Source organism: Homalodisca vitripennis, chromosome X, assembly GCF_021130785.1.
Source record: "Homalodisca vitripennis isolate AUS2020 chromosome X, UT_GWSS_2.1, whole genome shotgun sequence".
In the NCBI taxonomy this organism is placed as follows: domain Eukaryota; kingdom Metazoa; phylum Arthropoda; class Insecta; order Hemiptera; family Cicadellidae; genus Homalodisca; species Homalodisca vitripennis.
In genome coordinates this window covers 138,709,405-138,722,581 of record NC_060215.1, presented here as the reverse complement: position 1 = coordinate 138,722,581, position 13,177 = coordinate 138,709,405, and the positions used below count along the sequence as shown (strand labels likewise).

Below are 13,177 nucleotides of genomic sequence, written 5' to 3'. Positions count from 1 at the left end.
TTTAATTTTAATTTTTTATTGAAAGTGCAAAGTTGAATTTTGAGGTTAAGTAGGTACGTTTTTACTTGGAAAATGGGAAAGACTGGTGGATCGGTAGTGTGGAAGTGTTAAAGGCGGCACACTGTCGCCGCAGACGGAGGGGAATGAACTTTCATCGTCCACTGTTAAAATTCCGTTGATAACTACAGTTGGCTGGCTGTGTGCAGTGCTGGGCCGGGCTTGCCCTGTGCCGAACGTAGGTTATTGCCTTATTCCGTTATCTAATCTCGCGACGCCTTTATAGTTATCAGTAACTAGTTATCTCACTTTGGAAACCTCTCTCTGGCTGTTTATGTATTGTTATTGTTAAACTCACCAATTACTTCCTGAGTTATAACAATTTCATTTTCCGTGTTAGTACTGAAGCCCCAATCGGTTTTGTCAAATAGATTTTTTTAAATCGTACTGCTTTTCCTTGTCTTGTTTACATTAATAAGGAGGTTTGCAATAATATCTGTGTCAGTTGATATGTACAATTCGTATGCACAAAGGAACAGTGGATATGAATAGATCATTACTGTAGGAACAAGAACAAAAGGTTTCTATATTCCTACAACAATATTTTAATACACCCTCATCACGTGGTTCGAAAATAAAATACCCAATCGTTTTCTTAGTTAAATAGTTCGGATTTAAACCCGTTTTAAGCTACTCAAGTTTTGTTTTTAATGATTACAAAACTTCCGTTTGAGTGATTGAAATTTCGAGAAACTCCAGTCTTTCCCATCTGTACGCGGTAAACGTCCCGGGAGTCTGAGTCTGCTAGGTGGTCTGGTGTAACCGCACTCCCCCACTGCAGCAGGGGTGTCTCGGCCGTGGATACAGAGGCTAATATCTCCCATGGAATTTGGGTGACTGGAAGACGGGAAGTGGACAGTATGCGCCTATGGACGAATTGGAGGAACTACTGGGGGCGGGGGCGGGGGGAGAGACCGGGAGCTGGGGGGCAGTGAGAGGTGACGATGTCACGAGTACCACCCCCCCGCCCACCGCTGCCCCCGCTGCTGCCTCGCCGACGCATCAACACACCAACAACTCCATCAGAGGTAGGCCTACGTCACCAGAGAACAACTGAAGCGCTCTGGTAGCCGGTGGCAAGTACAGCACGGCCAGTTTGTCATTGTCACGCAAGTAGAATGAGACGTACGAGTCAATGTATGGGGGGTTGTAGTAAATTATTATACAGTACACCTCGCTTTTTTCGTCTATGACCAGGGATAAATCGTCCTAAAAAGTTAAAATCAAATTTCCAGTTTTAAGGATCCTCAAATCCTCAAGAAACATTTAGAAAACGAACAATCAAAGCCCTATAATGCAAAATAGATGGAACGCAATTGAGAAAAAAAACATTTTTTTCCACTTTAATCAATCAGATGGATCATGCGAAATCAATCTACATTATCATATCTTTCCGAATGCAGATTCCTAATTTGATTAGCTACCCTCATAGCTAACAAAAAGAATGTAAAAAAGTAATCCCAACTTAACTACATTTAATAATGATAAATTTTTAATCTTTCTAGGGATGTCCAAAAACCTTTTTTTGTGGTTATCATTTGCATGTAATTGGTTCCCATTTTGAGACTCACTATACTCGTATGACATTTTATTTTCTTGTCAAAGTCTCTTCCTTCTCTTTTATTCTGAAAATCGCTGGTTATGTTTTTAAGTGTCGCTTTAATGCACAGACTTCCAGGTAGGTGGCTCAAAAACGACAAAATTTTATTCACTTTTTTAACTTTTCACTAAAATACGTATAGCATATAGGTGTGGTTAAAATTTAGAAACTAAAAATTGTTGTTACTTTTCGCATTAAACGCTTGGCAATTATGCTCAGTGGCGTAACTATGTGGTGAAGGGGGGAGTTGGAACCCAGCCAAGAACTTCTTTAAAATACAAAAAGTAATTTAACTTGTTTGAATTAAAACGGTTAATAGTTTTTCATTGTTTGTGCCTATATAATTTATTCAAATTTAGATTTATTTCATATCTCCCCTCCGAGCCCGTTTAGTGGATTTGAACCTCTTCAAACCAAATCCCTAGTTACGCCACTGATACAAACCACCTGGTTTAAAAACGAAATACCTTATCTGGTTTGAAGTACCCTTCGGAAAAAACCAAATGTAAAACTTCACCATAATAGCAATTGTGGTCACTAAACTCATAACCAGTTTGTCTACGATTCGAAGTTCTTATGATTTTGAAATTTCTAAATTCGAAGTAAATGTTTATAAATATGTTTACTGTCTTGATAAATCAAAAAGTATATCTTCAATTTTCCTCTTCAAAACCGAGTGTTGGTTAGTTATTTAAACAAGGTTGGGAAAAAAGTAATTGCCAATTAAACCCACTTGATTTTCTGTGTTAGTTTATTATGTTAAAGCACGAAATCCCTGTACCGTTACGTGTTACACTGTTTAATTGTGCCGTATATGTCTAAAACTGTTGGACGACTCATGCATGAACAAATTACCGGTCAGAATGTATATTCGTAAACGTACGGTTTCTTGAACACTGTCCAGTAAGTCCATTAGTGGGATTCCCCCTGCGGATGTCTCATTTTAATATTGTGTCATCAGTGCGTTTAATGACTCTCTTCATTGGTGCTGTACATTAGGATGTTTTGTGAATCAACTCCACAGCTAACATCACTCCTGTAAATATGATGTTGATTCATGACGTAGGCATTTGGAGTATTAAATTCTTGATAGGAAACGATAAAAGTGCGTATTGTACTTTTGTACGCATCGTTCGTGTGCATATGGTTCATATTTATGCTTTGTAGTTCACACAGTTTTGTCAATCTGTAAATTAGAGCGGCCATATCTGAAGTAAGTGTTTCTCATACTGCCTGCTAATCAGTTATTGGTAGACTTGTTAATATACCAATCCCCCCCCTCCAGAGTCAGGAACTCAGAACACATGCAATACTGCTCGAATATATCTCCAAAAGAAAGCCGTCTACATGATCTGAAGGCGTTCGCGTGAACTAACTCTAAAAGGTCATGTCAGAATAAACACTTCTTACCCGACTGGCTGAATAAAGATCAACGGCAATCAATCTGTTTCGCTTCGTTTCAGTAGGAATTTTTGAAGAAACGGAGGATTTTTGAAAGAATTAACTCGTCTTTAAGTACGTTGATTAAAATTTAGTTAAATAAACTGACATTCTTTCCCTATGAAACAATCAAACTTCCATGATTCATCATGCACTAGAAAAGTGGATTTTAGGAATGCAAGTTTATTTGGATCTATCAGCCTTCTATTTTTAGCTGATTTTAAGCCAAATATCCTGAGTTTTTGGCTTCGGTATGTTGCAGTAATAAAGAAAGCCGGATCTTTGATGCAGTTTCCATAATAGGGTGACTGGTTCATGGCATTTGCCAACGATGTGCAAAGATCACCGTGGTGTTGCAGTGAGATCGTTGGTAGGAACACTCTAGTAGAGTTCCTACTTGTGTGTCGGTCGCAAGATGATCACTACCATTTCCCATTTTCCATCACCAACAAATGAACTTTTCACAATGGGGGATGTTTACGCGGTTACGGGGCAGGAAACCGACGCCAGTAGTCTCTAGTGGCCTCGCTACCACTCCTGGGTTCTACTGCCGTTACACTTCCAGAAATATATGGCCACGAATTGTCCATTAGCTATTCAAGACCGTACTTGAGATGATTGCCGAGTACCCTCCCATTTCCTGAGGCAGCTTTGCCGGTCGCCTCCAGGCAGTGAGCTCTAGTTTTGTCACTATCCATTCTCGCATCTAGGCGCCAGGTGGCGTCAGGCATGATAGCCCCAAGAAAGCTTTCATGCATAAATGCATGAAATTTCAACGTGTGATCCCATTTCAGTCAGTTATGGTCAAGATAGTCAGGAAATATGATCTGATTCGAATTGGAAAAATTGAAGATTACGTGTGCAAGATCTCCCTGTTTCCGGATGGGATCCAACTTTTTCTCAGACACAATTCCTAATGTTAACCATTCTGAATGGAACGGCTGTGAATTTCCAAATAACTAACTCTAAATGAAAAGGTATTTGGATCTAATTTGAGAGACCAAAGTTAGTCAACGGTGTACAAGACTGCTAACGGTATACCCGTGCCGAGTTGTAAGCACAACAGAAGGTACTGGTACCAGTACACGCCTTGTCACACACACGCGCACACACGCACACGCGATTGTATCCCTCTCCACCCGTCTGGTCTGGGAAGACATAATTATGTTTGGCTAACTCGGTGGGGACAAGAGGACACCCCTCCGTTCCACGTCCCACGTGCCAAACCATCTGCAGATACCAGATGTTCGAGCACCTGTGCTGTGGCACTACAACCACTACCATTAGCTAAACTACTTCCTCCAGTTGTTCTTCCATCGAGATTGTAGCGCTGCAGGTACACAGCAATACGTTCGCATTGATGGGGGTCAAAACATATTTTAACCATAGATCATACACAATGTTAAGAGCGGAATGTAGTAAAATGACCTTAAGGTTTCCCCATAAGAACAATTTTAAACCTAATTTACTTCTTCGTAGTTAGAGAGTGTATAATTACAACAATTTCTCAATTTAAAGATATAATTCATACGCATTCAAACGCTCTTTGTTTTCCCTGTAAAGTGTTCTCTTTTACATAGCTTTTAAAAATATTTAAGAAACTAAAAAGCATTTCAGTGCGTCTTATTATATTTTTAAAATAAAACATCTCCCATAGATCTGGCTACAAAAGTGCACGAGGTTTAACATTGTTCTTATGGGCATGAAATCAAGATGGCTGCCTGGACAGCTGGTTCTTAATTTGTTGAAGAAATCGGGTTCTCTCGTTTATTGGTTCCATTATTCACTACCATGTTATTTAAACATAGGTTTGAACCCTCCCAATATTCATAAATATTGGTTTACAAAATTCGTTTTGAAAAATTAACGTAAATTGTTTTGATTCTTGTTCTTAATCGCGGTAAACTATTTTTATTTCTCATAACCAGTATTAACCCCCAAACTGATGTAATGATAATTTCGAGGACCGTTTTAATGTAGATTATTTTTAATTTCTAAATAAAATGCTTGTAATGTATACGATATGTTGTACGTATATAGAGTGGCTAAGGAAGTATACAAAACAAAGCACCATAAAACCAAATAGCGTATGATACGGTATCCAACCATTATACGTGTCAGTATATTCGCCAAGCGATGATCGTCGTTGTTTGTATCGGTAAAGTCTATGCCGCAACCTTTTGCGTAGAGGCTTAAGATCTAAATACATTTCATCCGCGACTACGATTAAAGCGTTCATAACTCCCAAACAAAATTTCTAGAAAAATACTGTTTGTGTCTGTTCGGTAACCGTTTAATGTACTAAAATACTGTGAAAGTTAAATAAAAATACCCAAAGAAGGTTTTGATTAAAACGTGTTGGATTAAAATCATAAGACATTTATATTTTAGTAGATGGCAAAAAATAATATTCACACGCCAAATTTGATCGAAATCGAAGTTGGATTGCAACACGGGCGATAGTTACAACACACTGAATTACAATTTTGAAAAAAGTCTTTTTTCCGGGGATCCCAAAATGGATACTTCCTTGAGTACAAATTGATTCAAGTTGTAAACTATCTCCATACCTCTCCTGTTTTAAGGAGGAAGAAATTACTAACGAAAAACTGTAATACCCGTAAAAAGTAGTTAGGTAGATTATCAATTCGATTTGTCGACCACCAGAAAAGATTTATGCAAATAATCAAAACCTTTTTGACTAAAACAGACACAGCCCAATTCCAGGAAATTCCGAAACCACCAACTCGGGAAGCAATAACTTATTTAATAGACGCCTACTAGTACACATACCTACTACGTACGTCCTGAAAACGTGTTGTGACTATGTAATACTGTGTTGGTTACAATACAATGTTCTAAAAACATTCTGATTGATTGTTGTCTCGTATAAAATCTTATAGCTAATATGATACTGTGTTACAATGCAAATGTTTGACTATGTAATACTGTGTTGGTTACAATACAATGTTCTAAAAACATTCTGATTGATTGTTGTCTCGTATAAAATCTTGTAGCTAATATGATACTGTGTTACAATGCAAATGTGTGGCTATGGGATATTGTGTTGGTTACAGCTCAGGGATTAAAAGATACTGTAATTTGTTACAATAAAATCTTCTAATAATACGATATAAATATATTATTGGTTACTATAAAATCTTGTGGCAATATGATACTGTTTTGGTTGTAATACTATTTTTTACCACTTTATTTTTACAAATTTTTTTCAGAACAGTAACGCAAACAAACAATGCCTATGAACATTTTTAGGAAAATGTGGTTTATGCAATTGTACTACGCAAAGGCCTTCTAATAGCTATATATCGCGCTTCCCAAGTATTACATGAAACGGCAATAAAAAAAACATTTATTTCCTAGTATAATAAAAACATGTGGATACCGAACAATACGGGATTGTGGTTTCTGATACTGCTGTAAAATAGGACACTGTAAAATTGAAACTCGAATCTGTGGAATACTGTGAATAACGATTGAGTGGCGAACTTTGCCGCTTCGTAATACTGAATGCATATTCTATATTTATCTGATACTGCGTGAGATGCAGTTCCAATGACCTTCTATGCCTGTTGTGAAGGATAGTAGGGACTCGTGACCATTTAGTTATATGAAGGTTACCATAGGACCTTAATAACTGTCTACGGTAATAGTTGTGAAGGACGTAACAGGTACTTGTGACGATTCAGTTATATGAAGGTCACACAATAAGAGCTAATAACTGAGTACAATTGTCAAGGACATAACAGGTACTTGTGAAGATTCAGTTATATGAAGGTTACAATAGGAGCTAATAACTGAGTATAATTGTTGTCAATGACATAACAGGTACTTGAGACGATTTAATTTTATGAAGGATACAATGGAAGCTTATAATTGTATACAATTGTTTTGAAGGACATAATAGGTACTTGTTACGATTTATTAGTTATATAAAGGTTACAATAACAGCTAATAACTGAGTACAATTGTCAAGGACATAACAGGTACTTGTGACGATTTATTTAGTACTTATATGACGGTTACAATAGAGTATACAATTGTTTTGAAAGGCATAATAGGTACTTGTGACGTTTTAGTTATGTGAAGGTTACAATAGGAGCTAATAACTGAGTACAATTGTCAAGGACATAACAGGTACTTGTGACGATTCAGTTATATAAAGGTTACAATAAGCGCTAATAACTGAGTACAATTGTTGTCAAGGACATAACAGGTAGCCTACTTGAGACGATTTAGTTATATGGAGGTCACAATAAGAGCTAATAACTGAGTACAATTGTCAAGGACATAACAGGTACTTGTGACGATTTAGTTATATGAAGGTTACAATAGGAGCTAATAACTGAGTATAATTGTTGTCAATGACATAATAGGTACTTGTGACGATTTAGTTATATGAAGGTCACAATAAGAGCTAATAACTGAGTACAATTGTTGTCAAGGACATAACAGGTACTTGTGACGATTTAGTTATATGAAGGTCACAATAAGAGCTAATAACTGAGTACAATTGTCAAGGACATAACAGGTACTTGTGACGATTTAGTTATATGAAGGTTACAATAAGAGCTAATAACTGAGTACAATTGTCAAGGACATAACAGGTACTTGTGACGATTTAGTTATATGAAGGTTACAATAAGAGCTAATAACTGAGTACAATTGTTGTCAAGGACATAACAGGTACTTGTGACGATTTAGTTATATGAAGGTTACAATAGGAGCTAATAACTGAGTACAATTGTCAAGGACATAACAGGTACTTGTGACGATTTAGTTATATGAAGGTTACAATAAGAGCTAATAACTGAGTACAATTGTCAAGGACATAACAGGTACTTGTGACGATTTAGTTATGGAGGTCACAATAAGAGCTAATAACTGAGTACAATTGTTGACAAGGACATAACAGGTACTTTTGACGATTTAGTTATATGAAGGTTACAATAAGAGCTAATAACTGAGTACAATTGTCAAAGACATAACAGGTACTTGTGACGATTTAGTTATATGAAGGTTACAATAGGAGCTAATAACTGAGTACGATTGTTGTCAAGGACATAACAGGTACTTTTGACGATTCAGTTATATGGAGGTCACAATAAGAGCTAATAACTGAGTACAATTGTCAAGGACATAACAGGTACTTGTGACGATTTAGTTATGAAGGTTACAATAAGAGCTAATAACTGAGTACAATTGTCAAGGACATAACAGGTACTTGTGACGATTCAGTTATATGAAGGTTACAATAAGAGCTAATAACTGAGTATAATTGTCAAGGACATAACAGGTACTTGTGACGATTTAGTTATATGAAGGTTACAATAGGAGCTAATAACTGAGTACAATTGTCAAGGACATAACAGGTACTTGTGACGATTTAGTTATATGAAGGTCAAAATAAGAGCTAATACTGAGTACAATTGTCAAGGACATAACAGGTACTTGTGACGATTTAATTTTATGAAGGATAACATGGAAGCTTATAATTGTATACAATTGTTTTGAAGGACATAATAGGTACTTGTTACGATTTATTAGTTATATAAAGGTTACAATAACAGCTAATAACTGACTACAATTGTCAAGGACATAACAGGTACTTGTGACGATTTAGTACTTATATGACGGTTACAATAGAGTAATACCATTGTTTTTGAAAGGCATAATAGGTACTTGTGACGTTTTAGTTATGTGAAGGTTACAATAGGAGCTAATAACTGAGTACAATTGTCAAGGACATAACAGGTACTTGTGACGATTCAGTTATATAAAGGTTACAATAAGCGATAATAACTGAGTACAATTGTTGTCAAGGACATAACAGGTACTTGAGACGATTTAGTTATATGAAGGTTACAATAAGAGCTAATAACTGAGTACAATTGTTGTCAAGGACATAACAGGTACTTGTGACGATTTAGTTATATGGAGGTCACAATAAGAGCTAATAACTGAGTACAATTGTCAAGGACATAACAGGTACTTGTGACGATTTAGTACTTATATGACGGTTACAATAGAGTATACCATTGTTTGGAAAGGCATAATAGGTACTTGTGACGTTTTAGTTATGTGAAGGTTACAATAGGAGCTAATAACTGAGTACAATTGTCAAGGACATAACAGGTACTTGTGACGATTTAGTTATATGAAGGTTACAATAAGCGATAATAACTGAGTACAATTGTTGTCAAGGACATAACAGGTACTTGTGACGATTTAGTTATATGAAGGTTACAATAAGCGATAATAACTGAGTACAATTGTTGTCAAGGACATAACAGGTACTTGTGACGATTTAGTTATATGAAGGTCACAATAAGAGCTAATAACTGAGTACAATTGTCAAGGACATAACAGGTACTTGTGACGATTTAGTTATGGAGGTCACAATAAGAGCTAATAACTGAGTACAATTGTTGACAAGGACATAACAGGTACTTTTGACGATTTAGTTATATGAAGGTTACAATAAGAGCTAATAACTGAGTACAATTGTCAAAGACATAACAGGTACTTGTGACGATTTAGTTATATGAAGGTTACAATAGGAGCTAATAACTGAGTACGATTGTTGTCAAGGACATAACAGGTACTTTTGACGATTCAGTTATATGGAGGTCACAATAAGAGCTAATAACTGAGTACAATTGTCAAGGACATAACAGGTACTTGTGACGATTTAGTTATGAAGGTTACAATAAGAGCTAATAACTGAGTACAATTGTCAAGGACATAACAGGTACTTGTGACGATTCAGTTATATGAAGGTTACAATAAGAGCTAATAACTGAGTACAATTGTTGTCAAGGACATAACAGGTACTTGTGACGATTTAGTTATATGAAGGTTACAATAAGAGCTAATAACTGAGTACAATTGTTGTCAAGGACATAACAGGTACTTGTGACGATTTAGTTATATGAAGGTTACAATAGGAGCTAATAACTGAGTACGATTGTTGTCAAGGACATAACAGGTACTTGTGACGATTTAGTTATGAAGGTTACAATTAGAGCTAATAACTGAGTATAATTGTCAAGGACATAACAGGTACTTGTGACGATTCAGTTATATGAAGGTTACAATAAGAGCTAATAACTGAGTATAATTGTTGTCAAGGACATAACAGGTACTTGTGACGATTTAGTTATGAAGGTTACAATTAGAGCTAATAACTGAGTATAATTGTCAAGGACATAACAGGTACTTGTGACGATTCAGTTATATGAAGGTTACAATAAGAGCTAATAACTGAGTATAATTGTCAAGGACATAACAGGTACTTGTGACGATTCAGTTATATGAAGGTTACAATAAGAGCTAATAACTGAACGTCTATAACTACGGTGAAGGGGTATTCGTGCTATCGTATTGTAACATTTGTAGCCATCATATACAGTACAAGTTTGTGTTATACTAAAATATCACCTGGTCTCAAGTATAAATTGTAAATAACATAGTATCAAGTGGGCGGCTTCAATGCTTTCAGATTACTGTCATAGTGTAATATGATTACAAGTTAATACTTATTATACACTTAATCCCAAAACTTTTAAATTATGTTCTGGTTTTTGTGCTGTTGTATTATAACATTGGAAACCGATATATTACAAATACGTATTATAACCAACACAGTATCATGAGGCTACAATTGTCTCAAACGACCTTCACAGTGTAATATGGTTACAAGTTAGTATAATTTACAGTAGTCTCTAAATATTTATGAGTATGTTCTAATTTTCACATTGTTGTATTGTAATCGATAAAGTATAACAGTCACAATTTCGGGGTTTTTGTATTGTACCTATTCGGGTCCAAGTTAATTACAATAATTTTGATGCCTTAATACTGTATCTAATGCTATAGTTAATTTTAAATGATGATTCGATTTTGTATTGTATTCCAATGGTTGGTTTACTATCATCCTTATATTAACCAAAGATTTAAGCTATGCACGGTGTTAATTTTCAGATTGTCCGCATTTTATGTTTTCACACCTTTTGAGAGACATTTAATGTTGGACGATCATCCGCATTCAGTTGGAACGTTCATGAATAAAATTATTTTGAAATCCTGAATTATCTTCCCACACTATGCACATGACTTTCAATTTGATAACGTACAGTTTTTAATAACTTAACAACCATTGTTCTTCTAACCAATGTTTATCATCGAACTTCTGTTATTTGTATTTACAGATATTTTATGTTTATTATAAATTTTTTTATTAACTCGCAGCCAATCTATAGCGTAATTTATTAAACACACTTGTCTTAAATTACAAAATGGTTTTTTTCTAATTTAGTGAAAACACTTAACAAAAATTACGATGGAATTCTGAAAGGCTTCGAAAAATTAAATTTATATTGGAAGATGTAATTCACTAGTGGTATCAAAGGTTATAATGTTATTTATAATGCTAATTATAATTTCTTAGTTATAATGTAATTAGCGATGAAACGTACTTTGTTTTTAAAATAAGGCGTATTGGTTTTTTTATCAGCCAAAAGTTAAATTTAACGAAAAATAATCAAATTGAAAGTTTATGAATTTGAAACAAGATTTGGATACTGAATGTAATTTCGTTATCTATCTCTTCATTTTGATGGTTAGTAATTGTTCACTTTTACTCAAGAATGTCGTATTTTACATTCTGCAGACGAAGAGTAATACGTTTTCCTCAAAATAACTCCCGAGTAATTGCACAGAGGAGTGCGGGTATAACAATTAAATTGCATAGACACGGGTAAACGAATTTGTATTCCGAACGCGCAACCGACAGTTAATACTGCCCAGTTGTTGTTTGATAGGATTCCGTTTTCAATAAATTGCATTTATAAGATCGGTATTTAATTCAGTACACAGTTTGCTAGTTGCACGTGGCACATTTCACATTTCAATGGCGGTACACTGCTGAAATGATCGCGTTGTTTATTTAATCTGACATAACTGATGTGCATTCTCTGCTATTGAGATATTCTAAAAATAAGTGACTAGTACAAGGTATTATTGAAATACTAAACTGTTTAGTAGACCCAGATCCGCACCAGGCATGACAACGTCAGTAACAGTATTAAACCTGAGTAGACTCTTGCTCTTCGTTACCTGATTGGGGGCGTTCACACGATCAAACCCCCCCCCCCCTAACGCAATATCAAAACTGTTATAGCTAACGGAACAAAGATAGAAATATATAAGATAGTTGATTTATTCTTTGTTTGAAGTTTGTTTTTGTCGATGGAAGGATCGTGAAGGACTCATGATTTTCCCGACATTTGCCATAGTTCAGTGACAAAAAATAAGTAACACTACGTTTCGAGATCTGCAATCTGATCTCTTCTTCAGGTAAATGACTAACCTAACACATAATTACAAACTAGGTTGAAATAAACAAATCATACTAGAGCGTTGTGACACGCGTAAGTCAAGAATCACAACCACCGTGTTGTGTATCAACTTTACTAACTCTAAAACATGTACTTAATAAAAAAAAACGCGTGTCACAACGCTCTAGCATGATTTATTTATTTAACCTAGTTTGTAATTATGTGTTAGGTTAGTTATTTACCTGAAGAAGAGATCTGATAGCAGATCTCGAAACGTAGTGTTACTAATTTTTTCCACTGAATGATAGCAAATGTCCTGAAAAATCCTGTATCCTTTACATTTATTTTACCTTATACAGATTATCGGTGATAAATAAGATAAATTACTTTGTTGCATTTGCATTGAAAATCTTAAAAAAACGAGATGAGATGATAACGTAATTATATTGCTGTTATTCCCCTCAAATGAGGGGCCTATGCCCATTCTCAGAAAACTGTGAGGACCGACTGTACCGGTATGTGTTGTGAGCAGCGGTAATGTGGGTAAGACGCTTGAATGAGGGGCCTCTTATGCCCAGTCTCAGAAAACTGCGAGGATCGACTGGACCGGTATGTGTTGTGAGCAGCGGTAATGTGGGTAAGACGCTTGAATGAGGGGCCTCCTATGCCTAGTCTCAAAAAAATGTGAGGATCGACTGTACCGGTATGTGTTGTGAGCAGCGGT

General features: G+C 35.7%; 1 protein-coding gene across 9 annotated transcripts in view; it reads left to right on the top strand.

The window, feature by feature from the left end:
• The window catches only part of LOC124369905 (probable nuclear hormone receptor HR3), a 251,296-nt gene that overhangs the window by 164,394 nt on the left and 73,725 nt on the right, over nt 1-13,177 (top strand). For 4 of the 9 annotated variants that reach the window (XM_046828068.1, XM_046828069.1, XM_046828072.1 and 1 more), the window contains one exon: nt 839-1,085. The exons of the other annotated variants lie outside the window; for them this stretch is intronic. In XM_046828068.1, coding sequence (XP_046684024.1) covers nt 926-1,085 — 160 coding nt within the window. In that variant the 5' untranslated portion in view covers nt 839-925. The remainder of the gene's footprint in view (nt 1-838; nt 1,086-13,177) is intronic. 9 annotated transcript variants of the gene reach the window in all.